General features: G+C 43.1%; 2 protein-coding genes across 2 annotated transcripts; one reads left to right on the top strand and one right to left on the bottom strand.

Moving 5' to 3' along the window:
• Positions 1 to 964: 964 nt before the first annotated feature.
• On the bottom strand, positions 965 to 5,313 carry LOC126681705 (uncharacterized). The gene is made up of 7 exons (XM_050377260.1): positions 5,149 to 5,313; positions 4,536 to 4,833; positions 3,679 to 3,875; positions 3,001 to 3,636; positions 2,134 to 2,667; positions 1,942 to 2,058; positions 965 to 1,126 (listed from the first exon to the last, which is right to left on the bottom strand). Exons 1-7 carry the CDS (start codon positions 5,311 to 5,313, stop codon positions 965 to 967), a joined length of 2,109 nt encoding a protein of 702 aa, XP_050233217.1.
• Positions 5,314 to 11,236: 5,923 nt separating this feature from the next.
• Positions 11,237 to 12,527, top strand: LOC126681704 (uncharacterized). Its single transcript, XM_050377259.1, has 4 exons — positions 11,237 to 11,567; positions 11,661 to 11,668; positions 11,765 to 12,106; positions 12,201 to 12,527. The coding sequence occupies exons 1-4, from the start codon at positions 11,237 to 11,239 to the stop codon at positions 12,525 to 12,527; spliced, it is 1,008 nt and encodes a 335-aa protein (XP_050233216.1).
• The last annotated feature ends 10,883 nt before the right edge of the window (positions 12,528 to 23,410 follow it).

Here is a 23,410-nt window from a genome sequence, read left to right as displayed (position 1 = left end):
AAGTGTTTGTTTATTTTTCGTGTTTTTAATCCTGCTTTGTTTTGACGATAGGCATCTCAGATGTCCTATCTGGCGGACCAGAACGTCAACAAAAGCGAGGTGGACCTCCTTCTGGCCAAGGATCTTCTGTTGTCGGAGAGGGCTAAACTCCGGGATGCTGAGAAGCGAGCTGCCGAAGCAGAGAGAAGAGCCTCAGAAGGAGCTTCCTTGGTGGCCAACTTGGAAAACCGGTTGAAGGAATCTGAGGACCGGCGGGCAGAGGACTTAGGGGTTTTGGAGTCCCTGCGAAAGGATGTTGGTCGTCTGGAGACCGAGAAGGTGGCTGAAAAAGAGGACTTTTCCAAGCAGCTCGCCGACATAACCCGCCGGAACGAACTAGCGAGCAAAGGGCTCCGGGACACTGTGGACGACCAGAAGAAAAAACTGGAGGAGGCCAACAAACGGGCGGGGGATGCGGAGGCTAAGGTTGCCCAAGCGACTACTCGGGAAGAGGATATGTACGAGGACTTCCGACGAATGTTGTATGTTGGGGAGGTCCAGGTCGGGGAATATGTAAGAAGCCGGTTCGGGGCTGATACCGATGTATCGAGTTTCAAGTTGGATGCCGTGGAGTTACATCGCCGGGCCAAAGAGCTGCCCGAGGATTACGATGTGCAAGCAGACATCGACGACTACCTGGCTGACGACCAGGATCAGGGCCCAGTTTAGAATAACCATAGTTGTAATTTCCGGATAGTTTTTGCTTTGTTTTTGTAAGTTTTGAACATTGTTTAGTTTTTTAGGAATGCTGAGCTTCCGAGCTCGTTCTGCTCTGTCTTGAATATTTTTCCGTGCTTGTTATATGTTTTTTCCTTGTCTGAATGTTTGTGTTTTCTTTGTTATCTCTGAATGTTGTTTCTTTGAATGAACTTTTGCTTTTGAGAATTTTGACTAAGTATGTGACAGCATGTTTTTCACCGCTAACTTAGCTTAGTTTCCGGGCTGGTTCCAGTAGTGTAAATTTTCTAGTTTCTATGTTGTTTTTATACATGAGCTCTTGACTCAAACTTGGGATAAAAAAAAATGCTAGGGTAGGTTCTTGGTTGTTCATAGATCGAGTTTGATCAAGTTGCTTGGCGTGGGTAACCTATTATCTCTGGATGACCCGGGATTGTCGTAGCTCGCAGGTGGCACATAGCCCGTGGGTGGCACATAGCCCGTGGGTGGCACATAGCCCGCGGGTGGTACACAGCCCGTGGATGGCACATAGCCCGCTGGTGGCACATAGCCCGTGGATGGCACATAGCCCGCTGGTGGCACATAGCCCGTAGATGGCGTATAGCCCGTGGATGGCACATAGCCCGTGGATGGCACATAGCCTGTGGATGGCACATAGCCCGTGGATGGCACATAGCCCGTGGATGGCACATAGCCCGCTGGTGGCACATAGCCCGTGGATGGCACATAGCCCGCTGGTGGCACATAGCCCGTGGATGGCACATAGCCCGTGGATGGCACATAGCCCGTGGATTTTTTACCGAGTAGAGTGCTCGGGTTTTGGAAAAGACATGAATTCTTTTTAATCTTTTTTATTCATTGAGGGGAAAAACTTATGTTTGAGTTTTACAAAGGTCTAACTCAAACATAAGTGAAAAAACCCCTAGGTACCTCGAAAATGAAAACAAGAGACTACTGATAATATTTTCGAAGAACCTGGGAGTTCCAAGTTCTTGGGAGCACTCTGCCCGACATGTGTGCTATTTTATAAGCTCCTGCTCGTCCGACCTCCGTGACTCGATAGGGGCCTTCCCAGTTGGGATCGAGCTTTCCCACTCCAGCATTTCCCTTAGCGATGTCTGCCCGTCGTAGGACCAGATCGCCGACTTGGAAACTCAAGGGTTTAACTCTCTTGTTGTGATACTTAGCCATTCTTTGCTTGTATGCTTCGATTCTTAGCGCTGCCTGCTCTCTTCGCTCCTCCAACAGGTCTAGGCATAGTTTTTGCTCTTCCTCGTTCTTAACCTCATCGAAGAATTGGACCCTTAGAGTTGGCATCCCGATTTCCACAGGTATCATTGCCTCACACCCATATGTCAGAGAAAACGGGGTGTCTCCTGTGCCTGCCCTTGGCGTGGTTCGGTAAGCCCATATGACCTTTGGTAGCTCTTCCAGCCACTGCCTATCGAATTCCCCTAGCCTGGCTTTGAGCCCTTTTAAGATCGTCCTGTTGGTTACCTCGGTCATCCCATTGCTTTGCGGGTGAACTACTGAAGTGAAACGCAGGTCAATGTGCAAGTCGTTGCAAAATTCTTTGAAGGCTCGGCAGTTGAATTGCTTTCCGTTATCAGTTACCAACGCTCTGGGTATACCGAAACGGCACACAATTTGCCTCCAGAAGAAATCCCGGATCCGAGCTTCTGTGATGGTGCTCACTGCCTCTACCTCGAGCCACTTTGTGAAGTGATCTACTGCCACTATCAAGAACTTTTTCTGCCCCGTGGTTGGCGTGAAAGGCCCCAGGATGTCGATTCCCCATGTTGCAAATGGCCAAGGACTGGTAATAGGACACTGCTCTGTAGTGGGAGCATGTCGGATGTTCTGATGCCTCTGACAGTTTTCACATTTCTTTACTATCTCCTCTGCTTGCCTGACCATTAGGGGCCAGTAGTAGCCTTGCAACACTGCTTTCTTTGCTAACATGCGAGGAGCTATGTGTGCCCCACAAATACCTTCATGAATTTCTCTCAACACATACTCCCCTTCTTCTGCCGTCAAGCATCTCGACCACGGGTGGGTGAATGACTTTCTGTACAAGACTCCGTCGAGGAACGCGTAGTACGGAGCTTGTCGCAAGATTTTGTAGGCTTTATCTCTGTTTTCTGGCAGAGTTCCATCCATCAGATAGTGGGCTATACCTTGCATCCAATTTTCCAAAGGCTGAGTTAGAAAAATGGTTTCATGGTTGTCGATACTGGAATGCTTTTGAACAGAGAAATGGACCCCCGGTATCTTTTCGTTCACTGTTGCTGCTTTGGCTAGTACATCGGCCTCTTGGTTTTCCAAACGAGGAACTTGCTCTATCACCCATTTTCCTCCGAGCTCCTGAATCTTGTTCAAGAAGAACTTGACTCTGTCCACGTATCTCCTCATTTCCGAATCCCGAGCTTCAAAGGTACCCAAGATTTGACAAACGACTAACTGAGAATCACTCCTTATTGTTACATGCTCGGCCTTGACCACGTTTACCATTCTCAATCCGATCAATAGAGCCTCATACTCCGCGGCATTGTTGGATGCCGGGAAATCGAATTTTACCGAGCTTCGGAGTGTGACTCCGTGAGGGCCTTTCAAGACTACGCCTGCTCCAGATCCATCCAGATTTGATGCCCCGTCGACTTCTAATACCCACCGTAGAAGTTGTTCGTCAGGTTCCTCAGGTTGGTCGCTTGCTGTGGTCTCGGCTATGAAATCTGCCAATACTTGTGCTTTCAGAGCCGGTCTGGGCTCATACCGGATGTCATATCCTCCCAGCTGGACCGACCAGCTGACCAGCCGTCCCGACATTTCTGGCCTCTGCAGCGCCTTTCTCAGAGGTTGGTTCGTACGTACTACAATGATGTGAGCCTCGAAATATCTCCTTAGCTTTTCCGCCGCCACCTTTAATGCCAAAGCAAATTTCTCAATTTTTGGGTATCTGACCTCCGGGCCTTTCAAGACCCTACTGAGATAGTAAACTGGGGTTTGCAGACCCTTATCCTCCTTCACCAGGACTGCCGCTGCTGTCTCGTCATTCACCGAGAGATACAAGTATAAGATTTCCCCAGGCTCAGGTCTACCTAGCACCGGGGGTGTGCTGAGGTAAACCTTCAGCTCTTCAAAAGTTGTGTTACACTCCTCTGTCCACTTGAAATTCTTTGTATTCTTCAGGATTTTGAAAAATGGCAAACATCGTTTGGCCGAGCAACTCATGAATCTGCCCAACGCCGTTACTCTCCCGTTCAACTTTTGTACTTCCTTCACCGAGCTGGGTGCTTTCATGCTCATTACTGCCTCGATTTTCTCCGGGTTGGCCTCGATGCCTTTCTCCGAGATGAGGTGCCCTAGAAATTTCCCCGAGCGGACTACGAAAACACACTTTTCTGGATTCAGCTTGAGGTTAAAACCCTTCAGCTTTTCAAAAGTTTCTGCCAAATCCTGTGCGTGATCCTCGATCCCCTTAGATTTCACTACTATGTCATCCACATAAACCTCGACATTCTTGCCCAGTTGATCTTTAAAAACATGATTCATGAGTCTTTGATAGGTTGCCCCAGCATTTTTCAAACCAAAAGGCATCTTCTTGTAGCAATAGGTCCCCAGATCCGTTGTGAAAGCTGTTTTTTCTTCGTCATCTTTGCTCATCGGGATCTGGTGATATCCCTGAGAAGCATCTAAGAATGCATAGACCGCAAATCCGCACGTCGCGTCCACCAGTTGGTCAATGTTTGGCAGAGGAAAACTGTCCTTTGGGCAGGCATTGTTTAGATCAGTGAAATCTATACAAAGCCTCCATCTACCGTTGGACTTCTTGATCAAGACTACATTAGCCAGCCATTCAGGGTAGTCTACTTTCCTGATGAACCCGGCTTTCAAGAGCTTCTCCACTTCATCTCGGATAGCAATCTGTTTCTCTAGAGAGAAAGTTCTTTTCTTTTGCTTGACAGGTTTGCATTTCGCATCCACGTTTAACTTGTGCGAGATGATCTTAGGGTCTACCCCCCCAATATCCTCTGGCTTGTTGGTAAACTCCTCCACATACTGTTTTATCCGAGCTATGATAGCTTCCCGGTGCTCGTCTGGCCAATCTACCCCCAGCTTTACATACATCTCGGATCCCTCTGTAAGTTCAATCGTTTCTAAGTTTTCTCGGGGTTTCTGAGCTTTTTTCTCTTTGATGAGCAGCTCTGGTGTATCGATGTTCATCGTTTCCACCGTGCTGCCCATAGTGGCCATGTAACATTGCCTAGATAGGGTTTGGTTTCCCCTGATAGTTATGACCTCGTTTTCCATTGGGATTTTCATCATCAAGTAACGAATACTAGTCACTGCACCTGTGCTATACAACATAGGTCTACCAAGAATACCATTATATGCAAGAGGCATGTCAACTATCATGAACAGTGAACGTACCTTCCGTGTTGGTTCCGCCAGGATTCCCTCTGTTCCGTCCTCCTGAGGCATTTCGATGCCGAGCTCTAAATCTAGCTCGACCATGCCCTCTGGGGTGACCGGAGCTCCCCCCAGCCCCAGGAGAGGAATGTTCACAGGCTTGAGGTCAGTCTTGGATCCTCCCATTGTCAAAAAGACTGACAGAGTCAACAAGTTAACCGAGCTTCCATCGTCCACCAGCAATCGTTTTATCCATTTCGATCCAATGATGGCTGATACAATCAAAGCGTCTTCATGAGGAAAATCTACTCCTTTCGCATCCTCTGGCCCGAAAACAATGTTAGGCCATGGCGACCCAGTAGATACCGACATGACCATCTTTTGCTTTTTCTTTCTGCGTTTGCGACCATACTCGGATTCTGAGGTTCCTCCTGAGATAGTGTTGATTACTCCCGTGACTTGTGTTTTCTTTGATGGGGATTGGGCTTCCCTACTCCCCCCGGGCTCCGACCTGACCGAGTTGACCCTCGTATTTCCTCGGTCTTGGCCCTCCTTGGCCACAACAAAATGTTGTAATCGCCCCTGGCAGACCAACTTGTCTATTTCACTTCGCAAACGTCCACATTCCTCTGTTTCGTGGCCATAACCATCATGAAAATCACAGAACTTGGATCGGTCTCCATCTTTCACTAGCCTCGGTGGATAACGAATCTCTTCGTTGTTGTGCTTGATCTAGGATAGAATCTGCTCCCTCGGTGTGTTAAGTGGCACGTATTGTCTCGGTACTCCTGCTCGATCCACATATCCTTCCGTTCCCCCTCCAATACTGAAACTTGGCTTAGTACCCGGCCCTGTATTTGGCGGGCTGGTCTGAGCATTGAATGGCTTGTTACCTCTGTACCCCGAAGTCTCGTTCAGAGGTCGGTACCGATCTTGGCTACGGTTAGATCCCTGAGTATTCTGCGTTTTACTGGGAACCGGGCTAGCCGTCCCATAAGACTTCCTCTGTCTTTCCTCGTCGAGATTGATATAATTCCAAGCCCTGTCCATCAACTCGGTGTAAGTGTCAACCGGGTTGGTGATCAGGCTGTCTCGGAAGACTTGCATGCTGGTGTTATCTTTCATAGCATCGATGGAGGTATCATCGTTCAAATCTTCTATCATGATCGCCTCGGCATTGAACCGAGCAATGTAAGCTTTCAAACTTTCTCCCTGCTTTTGAAAGCATTTCTTCAAATCACTGGATCTTTTCTTTCGTTCAATGCTCGGGGAAAAATGGGTTTTGAAAGCCATAGCGAGCTCCCTGAAACTAGTAATAGAGCCCTCCTTGAGGTTCTGGTACCACTTTTGCGCCGCATCACTCAACGTTGAGGGGAACACTTTGCACACCGTGGCGTCCGAGACACTTTGAACTCCCATGGCAACCTGAAAGCAACTTAAATGAGTCATCGGGTCGGATTTACCGTTATATCTGTCAATGGGCGGATATTTAAACTTATCTGGAAATGGGTCATCCCATATAGCCTTTGACAAAGGGCTAGCAATGCCACAGGTAGTAAAAGGTCGAGATTCTGCCTTGTGCCCTTTGTGCCTATCTAGCTCGGCCTGGACCAGACGAGTAACCTCGTCATGCAAAGTTTTCTGATGCTGTGACGCTGCACCCGAGCTATGAACACTTTCTGCCCCGTTTCTCCTGACCGGTGGAGCTCCTGCTCTCGCGGTCCGCAGAGGATCTGCCTCCGGGTCTGGGTCTCCCCTCCCCAAACCAGCGTCTCCGCGCTGTGTCCCCGGTGGTAGATTCTCGTCTTGCACCCCCTCCCTTCGAGGAGGAGGAGGATCATTCCGACCTTCGTCTCTCGGAAAAGGGCGATCATGCCGACCTTCATCTCTCGGCAAAGGGCGATCATGCCGACCTTCATCTCTCGGCAAAGGGCGATCATGCCGACCTTCGTCTCTCGGCAAATTAGTGTCACGATGATCTTCGCCTCTTGGTACTTGATGCTCTGTGGGACCCCTAGGTCTGGGTCGTGGGTGGTCGCTCCGACCTTCTTCCCTCGGAGGACGACTATCCTGAAACTCAGCAGCTCGGGACGGTGGGGCCACCGGGGTGGCCGAGGGATTGTAACTGGGGTAATACTGGGACATGACTGCAAAATGCATCTGCTGGGCCTGGTGCAGTTGGCGAGCCATGTATTCTAAATATTCTTGAGCTTGTAAGACCGCCGGAGGTATATCTTGCCCCGAAGTTGTTCCTGTTCCCGTAGCCACCAGTGTAGCGTCTACCGGGAAGTTGAGTTGAGTGGGAGACAAGGTGTTGTGGAGGAAGCTCTGAGGCACGGTGGTTCCTGGGGTTGTCAGGTGGGTGTGACTTGCATCTGAAGCAAAAGGGTTCGCCCTAGGATAGTTTTCCAATCCATATAAAGGCACAAATCCAGCTCCACTGCCGGAGGCCCTGGATCCTCCCACCTGAGCATTCGCCGGAGGAGTTAAGCCAGTGATCACAGAGGTCCGACCACTAGCAGAAACTCCACCAACCAAGTTGGTGTCCGTAGCCGTAGTTCCCAGAGGGTCTACCCTGTCCAAAACAGGATCATCAGCCATTGTTTCTTGTCAAGATCTGATCAGCAACGTCAAGAGAACCAGAGTAGAACAGGGGAATACAAAACGATTTCCCACAGACGGCGCCAAGTGATGAATCACCAAACTGAATCCGAGCTTGACCGACCTGCACACTACAAGCAAACAGAGGTCAGAAGGAACTCCGGTGGGGGTCACCGGACGTTCACTCCGACGCTCAAGTAAGGTTTTGAAGTAGAGGAAGAAGAAGAAGAGAAAAGAGTGTGTTTTCAGTAGAGAAAAAGAAATTACCTAGGGTTTGTCCTTAAACCCTCTATTTATAGTTAGGGTTTAAGGACAAACCTGCCTTGCTGGCAGGCTGTGAGCCCAGTGGTCCCAGAAATCAGTTATGCTGACGTGGTAGAATATCCCTGCGGGAGGCACGGGTTGTTAGGTGTGTCAGAGGGAACATTCCTCACGTACCTGTCAGAAGATCTTCTGTGGTCCCAGGATCTGGTACACGAGTGAGCGCTCTTGGGCAGGACCTCGGAGCCCGGATAACTTGGGAGTCAAGTTATCATGGTTCTCGTATCTGAGAGCAGCTCAGAGCTCAAACCAGATGGTCCAATCTTTCGGGCTCAGGAGCTCGGAGCTCGGCTTAGGTCTGAGTTGAACATACTTCAGAGCTCGGGTAGGATTCTTGGTCCGACCTTATCAGGCATGATTGTCTCGGATGATGTTTGAATTCCCATCGATCCGGTGACCCCCCAAGTCATACGTTCTATGATTTCAAGCAGGTCGGACATCGTTACCAGGTCGGTGAAATGCTTGACTTAGTGATGTTCGTTCCTGGCGAGGTTGCTTCGCCCCTACTAAAATTCAAGTTACCAACGAATTACTAACTATTTCATTAACGATATATTCAAAATAAAATTTATTACAAGTTCAACAACGATCAACCCAACATTTACTAACAGTGTATTAAAAAATAAAATTAATGGTGTACCATTAATAAACCACTTGTTAACCAACACCAAAACCATTACATATACACAAATCAAAAAAAATTGAAAAAGGTGACCACTGGAATTAAAAATAAGCTTTTCGGGGTACAAATTCGGGTGCGTAGGGATTCATGGTTCCAGGAGGCATTGTCATCGGAGTTGGGTACTTGAGCAAACCTTGTTTCATGCGATATGATCTTGTAGTTCTATAATACAGTGGAGATCTTGGTCCACAAGGAATTATCAATTTCAGATCTGGAATTCTCTAATTTCTTCAATTCCATAAAAATTAACAAGAACCCATTCTTCTCCTTTCACAATCTTTCTTCAAGGAGATACCACCACCGCGGTGTCGGCGTAGTAATAGACAGGAGGACTGACGGCAACAGCGCTGAAAAAGTGAGGCGGCACGCTGAGATCTCAGTAATGGTAGAAGAGATTGAAGCTAAGAATAAGGATTGTGAAGAAGGCGGTGGTCGACGGACGGCAGTAAAAAAGGCACATTCCGCATTCTAGGAATGTGGAACGTGCTTCAGATTCCCTGCCACCGCAGGGAATCTTACCGTTGGGCCAACGATAACAAATGCGTTCTGCATTTGAGAAATGCGAAACGCATTTGCTATAAATAACCCCTTCAGCATGAAGGGGTTATTAAAAGCAGTAAAAAATATTTAGTAGAGGAAAATTAAGTAGTGAAAGGAGGGTTTGGGGAGATAATAGAATAAGAAAAAAATTATTTGGAGAAGCAAAAAAAATATCGTAGATAAACGGAAAAAATTTCACTGGAATATTTGGAGAAGCTACATTATCTGTGCGATATTATTTTTTCTCGAGGACTACAAGAGGTTAGTCCGTTTAATTTTTTTTAACGCCTAATTACTTAAACAAACCTTCACTTTGTAATGTTTTTTCGTTTATACCCTCACCTAGAAAAAATTCATTTGTACCCTTTTTTTGATTTTTCATTTTCATCTCTACCCTAAAATTTAAATAGTAATAGAAGTATATGAAATAGTGACTCTTAATTATCTATCTAATTGAAGTAACATGTAGCAAACACCTATTATTTTTCGTTTTTCTTTTCACATTTTTCATAATTGATATTTGCATATATTTTATATTGACTAAATACAATATTTTAATTTTGTAGTTCAATCAAACTAAAATATAGGTATTCCTACTAATTTAGAGACAATTTAGTTATTTTTTACATACTAAAAACTAAATTGGAGATAATTTAGCTACTTATTCTAGTTAGGACTTTAATTACAATAGAGATTAATTAAATAACGAATTTAAACCTTTATTTAGTAGTAAACTGAAAGGATTATTCAGTAAATTTGTCTGTCCCCCCCCCCATCCGTGCTTTTATATATAGTATAGATTACTTTAAATATTATTGCAGTAGTAAATATTAAAAATTATTATAATATTATCAAATGTTAGAATTTAATTATTAATTGAAATTTTAAAAAATAATTGTGTTAATTTTTTGAAAAATTATAATTAATTTGTTCATATAAATTTTAAATATTTTATAGATAGAAAAATGATAGAAAATATTATAGTTTATTAAAATATTATTGTACTAGATTATGTGTATGTTATAAATTTTTAATATAGATTGTTATTTCATATAATTATACTACGGTATGTTTAATTCATTTTTTGTAATATTTAGAAAAAAATATTAGAAATGAAGTAACAGTAATTGCAATTGATAAAACGCGCAATAAATTTAAGAATCGCATTTTAAATATAACTGTGATATATTTGCTGTTTATTAATTAGAAATGATGACCCCAAATATATCTTTTTTGATATGGTGCGATGGCAGTATTGTAAGTTCTCTGTGTGGAATAGAATATCATGGCGGTCGTCCGGTTAATATGGCGCTTAGCGAGAGAATGAGTTTCGAAGAATTACAAAATATTTGTAGAAGGGCAGTTTCTACCGACGGGGAGGTAGAAATTACAAAAATCTACTTCCGGCTTCCAAGAATAGTTGGGATGCGATACGCTCTTACTCGTTGTTTTCCGTGAAAAATAACGAGCATGTGTTTGGAATTTTGAACGAGGCTGTGCGGTATTCACAACTGGATATTTTGGAATTGTATGTGGAATACGAGGCTGTGGTTCGTAACGAGACTTTACTGGACCAGTTGGTTTTAGGTTATTCTAGCGGTCTGAGAGGGGTAGCGATGAAGAGGAAGAAGAGGATTTCTGTGACAGCAACGAAGAGGATGTCGGGGAAGACTTGGGAGCAGATTCACAATATCAGTCGCGACTTCCTAAGCATGTAAGAAGGGTGGATCTTTGCGACTTTAACGTCGCCCCGGAGGCTGATAAAAAAATTATGTGGAATCCCGGGATGGAATTCCAACTAGGGTGGTGTTCCCAAATCGCGATGCCGTCCGAACTTGTGCGACTTCTTATTCAGTCAGGGTGGGACGGGAGTACAAGGGTCGCCGGACTACCAACTCCACAATAGTGTTGGTTTGTAGGCACAAGCCTATCTGCAAATGGTGGTTGCGCGCTACACTTCTACAAATGACTCAGGCGTGGATGTTGACAAAATATAATGGCCCGTACACGTGCAATCAGCTGTTACATGATCCAAACCATCCGAATTTTGGGTCTGGTCCGATCGCAAACTATATCAAGGGTCAAGTAATGCTGCAGCGTGACATACAGATTGATACCCTCAGAGCTGGAATTTGGCAACAACATGGAGTTAGGCCTCCGTATAAAAGAACCTGGACTGCAAAGGAAAAGGCAATAGCTGATGTTTATGGTTGCTGGTATGATTCATTTTCTATCGTTCACAAGTTCATGAACGAGATGATGCATGTCAACCCTGGATCATTCTGGCATGCACAAGGTATAATATAATTTTCAAACTAGTATATGGTTTTGTTATAGAACAAGTTGGTTCACGTAATAACTCTAATTTTGTTGAACTTGTGATATGTAGGCGCTGAGGTGTACGCTGACGGGATCCTTCAGCTGAAGTCGTAACGTTCATCAGAATGTTCTGGACTTTCAAACCGACAATTGAGGGGTTTCGATTTTTGCAAGCCTGTTTTGTTCGTCGACGGTACTCATTTGTATGGAAAATACAAAATGACCTTGTTGATCGCGTCGGCAATCGATGGGAACAGTCAAATAATGCCACTGGCATTTGCACTTGTTGAATCTGAAAGTACTAACAGTTATGAATATTTTTTTGTACATTTGCGGGAGCAAGTGATTTGTGAAAGGAAGGTGTCCATTTTATCTGATCGGCACGCTGGAATATTGTCGGTTTTGAAGCGTCCTGAATGGGCCGGTGTCGCTCACAAGTTTTGCATCAGACATTTCTGTAGTAATTTTCGGACTAAGTTTAGGAACAAGGTTTTAAAAAGCTGGCGGAGAAAGCAGGTAATGTTTTTTATGATTGATTAGGTTGACAAAATAGGTTATTACTATGCGCTAATATTATGGTTACATTTGTATTTTAGGCCGCGCATATCAGAAGAAGAAGTACTGTCGCTACATGGACAGCATCAAGATTAGAAGCCCAGAAGCGTATGCATGGCTCACTAAGAAAGAAAAGCGGCCGAAAGAAAAGTTGACAAGGGTGTATGACAGAAAAGGCCAACGCCACAATGTGATGACAACTAACTATGCTGAGTCTGTCAACGCGACGCTGAAGAATATAAGGGGGCTTCCGGTCATATCAATGCTTGAGGCAATTTTTGATAGGATGGTCAAAATGTTCGACACGCGTTGGAAGACGTATGAGTCATTGATTGCCATAAACGTTCGCTACACTCCAATATGCATCCAACTACTGAAATAGTGGGGGGAGAAGGCCCGTTTCCATACCAGCCAGACATACGTACATTTTTTGTCTTTGAAGAACAAATCAGATTGCGTCCCCGTTTGGCCGACTTTGGTGTCACGGGGGGTTTACCTTTGGGTGACAGGTACATTTTTTGTCTAAAGTTATCTTTATTTAGTTTTGTCACTACACTTGCAATATAATTTAATAGTGTATTCAGATGGGGGGTCCTAGACAGCGGGAGCGGGGGACACGACGAGTTCCCAAACACTCAGTTCGTCACTTCAGACTTGTATTAGACGAGCTATGTTACGACGATGTGAGTATTAAAGTTATTTCAATTGAAATAATGTAAGGACAAATGTTAACTAACTTTTTAATTTACGTACGCATATCCTGTGGCAGCCATACTCCGACGACGTTCTCCAGTCCATCCCACAAATCTACCTGACAGGGGAACATATTTGGCGTGCCCGAGTGCCACTGATCTACTACCACATCGTGGAGTGGCACCATCCGGATAGAGTTCTTCAGCAGTTCGGCTAACAACAGCCTATTCCCCTCCCTGCTATGCAGGATCGGCTCCTTTATAACATCAAGTATCAAGGGAACTACAACTTCGATGAACTGCTCACAGATTACATCCAGATTTGGAACAACAGAGCGGCTTGCGTTGTTCAGGGCTACCAGCTCCAGCATCCACCTCACTACCATTCAGCGTATATGGAGTGGTTCCGGAGCCGCAGCCGGCATTGGATTACCCATGAGAGTCGAGCGGCCGGACAGAGTGTACATACTTATTTTATTATTAAATTATTCTTATTATTGTATACACTGACAATTTGTTTGTTTGATGTAAACAACGCGACACTTTCGAGATGATCGCCCTTCAGAGAGAGGCGTGTGCGTCTAGGATTGGGACTGCTCCATGCAGTTCCCAATTGGCTTACGGAGAGGAGGGCCGTGACGTCACACTGCCCCCAACAGAGCCAGTAGTTCCGGCTTACGTACTACCTCCTCTTCCTCCCCTGACGATCGATCTGGCTCACATCAGGGGAGCGCGTAGATGGCAGCCTAAACCCCCCAGCCTCGCCAGCGCCCGGACGCCCCTATCCCCCCCACCGGTCTAGTACCACTTCGATCCTACAGCCACTTCAGACAGACGGGGGGAGTACTATGGGCCGACTCAGTACTACGGTTCCACCTCCGTTTCAGCATCACAACCTCCGTGGCCTCAGACCTCGTTCCCACGGGTTTCATGTCATTCATTAATTATTTTATTGCTTTTCTAACTTGTATTTAATTATATAATCTAAATGTTATCTTTTCCACTTTGTGTTTCAGGGACCCTAGGTATCATCGTATCAGGTCCCGCCTTCGTAGATGCCAAATTTTGAGCCGTCATATGGACAGACAACATATATGACTCCTCTGGGCACGCCGCCGTCTCAGTTCCACCAGGCCACACCACCAGCGTCTCAGTTCCAGCAGGCTACACAACCGCTGTTTGCTGCATCATATCAGTATTAACGTCACACACTATCTACGGATGATCAGCAATTCACTCTTTTAGATCAGTGTTACCGTCCCACGCTGCCTCCGGATGATCAGCCGTCGGCGTCACATTCGCGGCCATCTTCTTCTCACCAGGCTCAGGATCCATCACAGCTTCATTTTTCACTGTCAGAGTCTTAGTTGTTCAGTCCGTAGCTCGGTTCAAAGGCATACGACGAGTTTGGTTTAGACTCCTACCGCCCACACGGGAGGAGACCGGTACTGCGCCACCAGGAGCAGACGTTGAGCTTTCAGCTCAAGACGAGGACGACAATGATGACAGCGAGGGCCCTCCGGTACCCAGACAGTTTCAAGCAATTACAAACAGCTCGCAGCACCGACGGGAGACTCACGGTTTGAGGATACATAGACTGAGGAATCCTAAATATCAGGATTAGATTTCATATTTTTGTTCATTTATCGATTTTTGTATTTAATAGATGTTGTATTTTTACTGTATTTTGTATTTTGTAATCGTTTGTTAAAATTGTTATTTTTTTATAAGTGTTTGTTAAAATAATTAGTTAATAAAACAAATACTTAAATCATCTGCTAAAGTCATTTTTTAATATATAGTTTGTTACTATTATTTTAAAATCGTTATTAGTTTATAGCGCTTATTTATGTTTTTTCAAAATATATTTAATTTTTTTTTAACTTTCAACAATGATTGGGCACTTTAGTGCCCAATCATTGCATCTCCCAAATTATTTGGGAGACAAAACTGCTCCCCAATCATTGGGGAGTAGCACGTTCCGCATTCCTAGAATGCGGAACGTGCTTAATCATATGATTATTAATTAATCAACTAATTAAGTGGTACGCATTTCTTGAATGCGGAACCACAATTGGTCCGCATTTCTTGAATGCGGACCAAGTGGGACTAGGCACTCTTTCGGAATTAATTCCGAAAGAGGCACTGGAATGGAATTTTGGGTGCCTATGAGGCACCCAAATATCAAAAACCCCAAAACAAAGTAGAAGCTAACCGGACGGTGGTCGTCCGATTAACTCTCCGATGCCAAAGTCAGTTTAGAGCTTTGAACAGCGTTTTAAGTGTATGAATGTAATTGTGTTTTTAGGCATACCTCATGCTCCTTTTATAGTAGATGATTGCATACCTAGCAGTGTTGTAGTAGGAAAGTGAATCCTACATTGTAGGGATTGATCCTGATTTGGCGTGATTTACCTTATTCAGACATGAGTTCTATTTAGGAACGTCTTCCTAAATGGTCTCGTCTTCCTAGGTTAGAGCTTATCTTCTTAAATTGGAGTTTGTATCCAAATAGGAAGGTTCTTCAAGATTATGTAGCAGATATAGGGATCTATCTGAATCCCAGGATCAACGCACTTTGTCCGAGTCCTAAGGGATTTGGTCTTCGTCTTCTTAAATGATATATTGGCGAATCCTAGGGATTCGGCCGTCTTCCTTATATATTTAGTTCTTCAGATGGGAGTCTGATATCACCTGAGAGTGGATCTCTTGTGACTCGGCTCCATTGTAATAAAGGTAGCATTCGGTATCCATCATTAGACCCCCGCAAGTGAGCTGAAGTATTTGGTATTTATGTCTTAGTAAATTTTGGCTCCAATAAGATTTTCTTTTTCTCTTTCTTGCCACGTGTTATTCATCGGCGAATTGTAGTTCCTGGATGAAGAACAAATGTCTTGTTTGTGCGCCATTTGTCATTCATCCAGTTCGACCCTTGGGGTTTCATCTCTTCAACTTCTTGATCCTTTTCTTGGGGTATATAAGTGTTCATTTATCATATTTTCTTTCTTTACTTTTATTTTTCTGCAAAAGATTTTCTCAGCAATTCTGCCATTCTCATCAATTTGCCATTTTTTCTCATTCATTTTCAAGAATTCTCGTTTTCAAGTTTCTCCATATCTTTCCTTTGATCCAGCATATTTAATTTCGAGGTATTTTCTCTTTCCTTCGCTTCTTTGATTTTTTGTTTCTGAGTTTGGTTTTTCCAATTGTTCTTCATGTTCTTCTTATTTCAACTTTTTCTTTCTCTTTTGATCTTTTAAAATCGAAATTTCACCATCCTTCCTTGTTTCCCCCCATTTTTAAATTTTCAAATGTCAGAAGTAACAGAAAACGTTCGGGGTGCTCGTGATGACTTAGGGCATACCCGAAGTTCTTTGTCTGTTCATCAAATAAAAGATTTTGTTGATGATTTTGATATTTCCGGGTTGTACGTTATTGTAAGGCCCGGAAAATTATTTCGGGGAAATAATAGTACCGATTCGCCTTTAAAAGTTGTTGTTTTTCATGAGCAACTTTTAGCGGGTCTTCGATTTCCTCTTGAATCTTTAATTTTCGATATTTGTCTGTAATACACCAAAATAATTAGTAGCTAACTGGACCACGTGTCCAGTTTGGACTCGCCCGAGAAGCATTATCGGAAAGTTTTTCCGATAAAATAAAGATAAATAAATTTCAAGTAGGTCGGTTTTGAGAAATTAATTATGAGAAAATTAATGTTATATTTCAATTCTAAAGATAGAATTGGAATTAAAAGGAAAAATGTCAAGAAAAGCCCAAAATAAAGTACAGGGGCTAAAGTGGTAATTTAGCCACTTTGTCTCGAAAAATGGAAATTTTAGATTTTGACGGGAAAGTATTAGTATCAAGCTTCGTATTATTTATTGGATATAAATAATACGTATAAGTTACAATTTAAGAAGTTATTAATTGAGTTATGGATTAAATTGAATAAAAAAAGTTTAAAGGATAAAGGATAGTAAAAAAAAGAACAAGGACCAAAGTGAACCTTTAGCCAAGAAATATAAGAAACCAAATTCAAAGAAAGAAGATCAGAGAAGGATCGAGAGAAATTGGAAAGTTATCGCCGATTACCGTCGTTTCGCCGCCGTTTCTCTGTTCGACGTCCGATTCACGTGATTTTCGCGGCAATCTCTTCAGAACCGAGGGCTCTATCAATCCTAAGCTTCATTCAAGGTAAATTTCGATAATAAATGTCTGTTTTAAGTTTTATGGTATATTGGTTTGAATTCGACGTTTTTGAAGTTATTATCGCGTTTTAATGAAAACGGAGGAACGAGTTTTGACTATGGAAGTGTTAGGAGCACGTCGGGATGGTTGAAAACCCCAGAAATCACATTTCCGGGGCTGTGCACCACGGGTGCACGAACGTGCACCCAGCAAGGTGCAGGAACGTGCACTCTTCATGGTGCACGAACGTGCACCAGTGAGGTTCACGAACGTGCACTTGGTTGCACGATCGTGCACCCATCGAAGGGCACGCCCGTGCACCCCGACTCGTATCCACGTGTGTATGACGTCTATGCGATCTAGAGATTTGATGTTTTCGAGAAAATTGGATTAAAAGACGAATTTTGGACTTTGGGAATCATTAGTCTCGAGCTAAGCTCGACGTTTTAGATAGTCGACAATAACGGAAAACGTTAAGAACGCTATACGATTCTTGAGAACGCTATACGAAACTAAACCCTAAAACTTAGAAGTATAACGCGTGTAAAAATACGAGTTTCACGTCTAACTATTAAAAGATTTGTCAGACGTGTCAGCGAGTAATGGGTTCAGTAGACGTGGACTAGCGAGGGCTTACCATCAGATCGACCACATCATTACTTGGATAGCGGTCACTGTGAGTTGCACTTTACTTTCGTGTATTTTATATATCAAAGTTATTTTATATTGACATATATACTTTTTATACGCACCGCCATAATATATGATTTGATTAAATGTTATATGTTTCTATCAAGTTTATAGATGAGAACTAGTATGCGATCCGTAGAAACTAGCTACCTATTTGGGTGTCTTTAGGCTGTGTGATCACCAATATTGAGTCAGTCTAGTGTGTTTGCGTTTGAGAAATGATTTGATATGTACGACATGATTTGAATATCAGATAATGATTTGATACGAGTGAGCACTCGGTTACGGTGTAACCTGGAGTCCCCGTATCTAGTGCGTTGGACCCACCAGTGAGTTGGACTCACAACTTGAGATATATGATTGGGTTGAACGATATATGATTATTCAAGAGTTGTGTCGCATGCTAGGATATTAGTTTCGTACGGATCAAATACCTGTTTATATGTTTTATATTATTGTTTTCTTGAGATGCGATGCTATGTTTTTATAATAATACCGTTAGTAAATGCGAACTCACTCAGTATTTTCCCAAATACTGACCCCTCACCTTTGATGTCTTTCAGGTGCTTAGCTTGTGGACCTAGCTAGAGGCCAATTTTGATGTCCAGAAGTCAGCTGTGTATGTTTAGTATCTGACTTCTGTGAATGTTGCAGTAGTGGTCCCGTGCGACAGAGTCGTAGCCTAGACAGCAGTACATTTTGAGTGTACATATTACTTGATGTCCTGTTTACATGTTTTTGTAGGCTACGTGTTTTATATGTGGTTCATGGCCCCAGATGCCGGTGACATGTTTTGAGACATTAACTGATGTATATAGTACCGCGAGGCCAATTCGTACAGGGTACGGTAATTAGAGCCCGCGAGGTTTAAACAGTTAATGTAAATATTTGGTTATATGTTATATAAATGTGTTTGCTTCCGTGATTAAATATTATTTGTTTATTATTGCGAAAAATTAATTTTTATTTGAGGCTTGCTACGGGTTCCGGAGCTACCACTCCCGTTCCCTAGCGCCGGTCGCGGCTCAATAATTTGGGTCGTGACATTGTCATAACTTAAATGTTCCCCTTGATCAGCTTCATCCGAATATGGTCCACATTATTTGCTCCTTTATCGAGTCTTGTAGGTCTCGCGACCAAGAACCTTCCCTTAGTTTATTTAATTATTTTTATGTCTTCTCCTGCCGAAAAGGTGAGGAGTTTATTTTTGCGGGTGGTCGACCAAATCGGTCTCTGTTTTCTCTTCCTTATTTTTTTAAAAGGCTGGACCTCGAAGCTTTTCTTGGTTCAGCATGCTTCTTTCTCTTCTTTGTCGCGAAGCTTTACTCAAAGTAAAGTTTCGATTTCTTCTATTCCTTCTTTGTCTGACGAAGAGAGGGACTTTGCTTTGGCACTTTTGTCCGATTGTCGGGCTGACAAGCCTAAATACGGCATTCTCTTGGAACAATATTTACTTCGCCGAGATTTACTTTTGGCGGATCTTCCTTTAGAAGGTATTTTTTTCTAACCTTTGTTATTTTTTGTTTCTTTTGTAGGATGTCAACTTCTCTTGATCATCTCCTTGATAATTTTAATGTCGATATGAGTGTAGATATGGGCGAAATGACTAGTGGAGTCGTTCCCACCCATGCTGCCATCTGGAGCCCGAATCCGAGCTTGCCAGATCTTACACCTGCTACGGATCAGGTGCCTTCAGTTAGTCCTGAATCGACTTCTCTTCCGTCAAAGGATTCAGATTATTCTCTGAAGGAGTTGCCTACTTCTCTGAAGGAGTTGCCTGCTGTGGGCGAGAAGCGGTCTGCTGAGGATCAGGCCGGCCCTTCTTCTAAACGCTTCAGGAAGAAGAAGGCTTCTAAGGGAGCTTCTAGTGATGAAGCGCCTCGTTTTGCTGCTTGGGCGGATGCTCAAGATCCGCCTCGGGTGTCGAATGTTGCTATTTTTCATGCTTGCATGGAGAATATTATGATCAAGGAGGACATAGAGTCCATAGATCGGGACCACAGTGACGGTCTTGCCGAGTTCGTATGTCTTGGCGGTTTTTCGGTGAGTTTTATTTTGTTTTACTTTCTTTATCGCCTTTTATTATCTTGTATTCATATGTTATTTCTTCTTTTATTTCGTAGGTGGTTCAGACAATCGCCGTTTTAGAGCGTCGCCGTAGGGATGCGGTGGACCAGTTGAAGAAACTTCAGAAGGATTCCGAGTCCTGGAAATCGGAGAAACTGAAGTTGGAAATAGAAGTTGGTGAAGCGGCGGGTCTGAACCAGCAGCTGCGCTCATCCATTGCTGCCAAGGAGCGAGAGATCTCGTCTTTAGAGGCTCGGGTTTGGACTTTATCCGAGGAGATCCAATCTCTAAAGTCTTCTTCAGATGCCCTTTTTATAGAAAGGGATGGTTTGAAAAAAGAGCAAGAGCGTCTCCGCCGGCATCTGGGCGAGTCTGGGGGTTCTTACTTCCAAGTTATGACCCAGTACTAGTTGTCTATCGGGGCAAAGTTACGAGAGCAGAACCCTGGCATCGATCTTTCCGGAGTGAACCAGCAGGACCCTGCCTCCCTAGCAAAAGAGGTGAAGGCGAAGGTGGACAAGCAGAAACATGATGCTTTACATAAAGTTTAGCTTTTATCTTTTTTGCTTAGATTTTTTGTACCGGATCGAGGCGAAACCAATTAGGATTCGGTTGTATGTAATTTATTTGTAGGTCCAATCGGATCCCTTTCTATTTATTTTTTGACTCAAACGAGTCTTAATTATTTTAACTAAGACTCAAACGAGTCCTTTTAAATTGTGTATATTGACTAGGACTTCAATGTCGAATCCTCTTTATTTCATAATGGAAATTTGTACATGCCACGAACTAGTCTATTGGTAATACGTTCTTAAATGTTCTACATTCTAATATCTTGGGACCATAGATCTGGTTATTGTTTTTAGCTTGTACGCGCCTTTGCCAGTAGTTTCCTCTACTATGTAGGGACCTTCCCAGTTTGCTTGCATTTTCTTTACTCCGGCGTTTCCTCTGTCGATTTCAGCATTTCGTAGGACTAGATCGCCGACCTGGAATTCTCATGAGCTTACTCTTTTGTTGTGATATCCTGCGGCTTGTTTCTTAGAAGCTGCAGCTCAGATTACTGCCTTAAATCTTCTTTATTCTAGTAGATCGAGACACAACCTTATTTTTGATTCGTTCCCCTCCTCTTCTAGGTAATTTACTCTGATACTTGGTATGCCAATTTCTACGGGTATTATGGCCTTAGTGCCGTAGGCGAGCCTGAAGGGTGTTTCGCCTGTTCCTTCCTTGGGGTCGTTCTGTATGCCCATAGAACGCTATAACGCTTGTCAACCCAATTTTCTTTGTACTGGCTAACCGTTTCTTTATTCCTTGTGCTATGGTTCGATTAGTAACTTCAGTTATCCCATTTGTCTGGGGGTGCGCAACTGATGTGAACTTTAAGTTTATCATCAGGTCTTCACAGAATTTGTTGATTCGCTTGCAGTCGAATTATTTTCCATTATCCGCTACTATTGTGTGAGGTATGCCAAACCGATATATCACTTCATTCTTGAAGAATTCTTCTACTCTTGCTGCAGTTATGGTTACGACTGGCGCTACCTAAACCCATTTGGTGAAGTTTTCGACCGCGACGATTGGTAATTTCATCTGATTTTTTCCCGTTTCGAATGGCCCTACTATATCGATTCTTCATGTGGCGAATGGCCAGGGACTTTCCAGCAATCCTTGCGGTACTGCTGGCCTACGGATAATATTGTCATGTTTCTATCATTTGTCACATTTCTTTACTAGAGCTTTTGCGTCCTCTTTGATGGTTGGCCAGTAGTAGCCTTGAAGTATTGTTTTTCTTGCAATGGTAACCGCTGCGTCGTGTGCCCTGCATTTTCCTTCGTGGATTTATTTCAGGATTGAGCCCCCAGTTTCGAGCGTGACACATCTCGGCCAAGGATGAGTTAAGGAGGTTCGGTAAAGAACTCTGTTATGGTACGAGTAATTGGCAGATTTTCGGATGATTCAGATGGCTTCGACATTATTGGTTGGTAGTTCACATTGGTCCAAGTATTTGATTAGCGGGATCATCCAAGAGTTGGCTTCATTAATCGCCATGATTTCTTCTTCTTTGGTGCTTGGTGATTCAAGAGTTTCTTTCAGCTGCATTTTCATGAATAGGTTGTCACGACCCTATTTCCACCAGAAACTCGAGCCGAGACTGGCGCTAGGGAATGAGAGTGGTTGCTCCGAAACCCGTAGCAATCCTAAAATCCTCTATAAATTTTTCGCAAATCAAGACCATACATCACGTATGATCAGTTTTCAGAAAACATTGTTAAAACATTTCTCTTATTTAACGAAAACACATTTCTGAAAATAAAATCCTGATTGTTTTTCAAGAAACCAGAGCGGGAACATCAATCTCAGTTGACGCACCTGCTATGTTTCTAATACAATCATAAAATGCTAAACACATGAAACCAGTGTATCACTCAAACACCTGGTCATAGCATTTTAGAAAACACGCAGCTTTTCAAACATATACATATGCAGTAGTTCAAATCAGATTATATCAAAATAAGTTTGAACTGCTGTAAATAAAAAGAAAAACTTCCCGGTACCCAACTAATTGCAGCTCTTGAGGTATGGTTGACATTGACTTCCAGAATTATTATGGAAGTCCGACCTCATACTTGATTACCCGAAAGGTGAATATTGGGGAGGGTCGGAAATATAAATATTTTTGAGTGAGTCTACAATTTACAATTGAATATTCAAATCACAAATACATAAAATATTTGTATATGTAAAATATTACCAATTAGTCGATCCAGAGGAAACCCTACAAGGTAAACTATTGTATGGGTCTCAACCTACACAACATGGACCTTAGACCGTGAACTGAATCACTGCCGACTAAGCCTGGTGTCTGGACCGTAACCGTGAAACTGCCATCACAGTATTGCATGTGACCGTAACCGTTACTTCCGTCTCAAACTGTTAAGTCAGGGTCGCTAGCACTTCCAACGCCCAATGACATTAACTGACCTCTATGTCAGACACAGTCTCGTATCTATCGTATTACTGGTGATCACACAGTCCTATTGAAAACCGATAAGAGGTTTGTTCCAATGGATCTTTCATGGCATAATTATATTAGTGCGATTTGTTATTTAAAAACAGTTTAAATATAAATATTCAAAAGTAAAACCACAAAGTAAAACTCACAAAACTGTCGTCCCCATTTTAAAAAACATAATCACCAAGCAAGCTTGTCAGTCAAACATGTTGGTGTTTGACTCGCTAGATCGACTACTCGTCGGATCTAATTAAAATTCAAATGTCGAAATAATATTAGACATCGAATTTCTAACTCTAGTCCCATCGTATAAATGATAGACTCAATAAACTAATGTTTATAGACGACTCTATAAACAAACACATAGTCAATCTCAACATTGAACTACTCGTTCAATTAATTATATCTCTCACGGTATAGAGATATAGTCCTTAAACATTAATCACTATGATTAACGTAGGGATTTATTAAAACACAACGTTGTTTTAATAAACCGAATATGTTTTACTTTATATAAATATTTTAACTTTTTAAAATGTTCTAGTTCACTTTTCAGAGTCTGATTGGACTAATGTCGAACACACTGTTCGAAATAGGGCGAAAATGCTCCGC

This window comes from Mercurialis annua, linkage group LG5 (assembly GCF_937616625.2).
Source record: "Mercurialis annua linkage group LG5, ddMerAnnu1.2, whole genome shotgun sequence".
NCBI lineage: Eukaryota > Viridiplantae > Streptophyta > Magnoliopsida > Malpighiales > Euphorbiaceae > Mercurialis > Mercurialis annua.
Note: the sequence above shows the minus strand (reverse complement) of the source record. Positions and strands in the feature narration are given on the sequence as shown.

Coding starts and splice junctions, on each gene's coding strand:
- LOC126681705 (XM_050377260.1), bottom strand. CDS start 5,313: ATGGGAGGATCCAAGACTGACCTCAAGCCTGTGAACATTCCTCTCCTG. Junction 3,876..4,535: donor CTTGATCAAGAAGTCCAACG/GTAGATGGAGGC, acceptor TCAAGTGGACAG/AGGAGTGTAACACAACTTTT. Junction 3,637..3,678: donor GGGTCTTGAAAGGCCCGGAG/GTCAGATACCCA, acceptor TTGGCATTAAAG/GTGGCGGCGGAAAAGCTAAG.
- LOC126681704 (XM_050377259.1), top strand. CDS start 11,237: ATGACTCAGGCGTGGATGTTGACAAAATATAATGGCCCGTACACGTGC. Junction 12,107..12,200: donor AAAGCTGGCGGAGAAAGCAG/GTAATGTTTTTT, acceptor CGCGCATATCAG/AAGAAGAAGTACTGTCGCTA.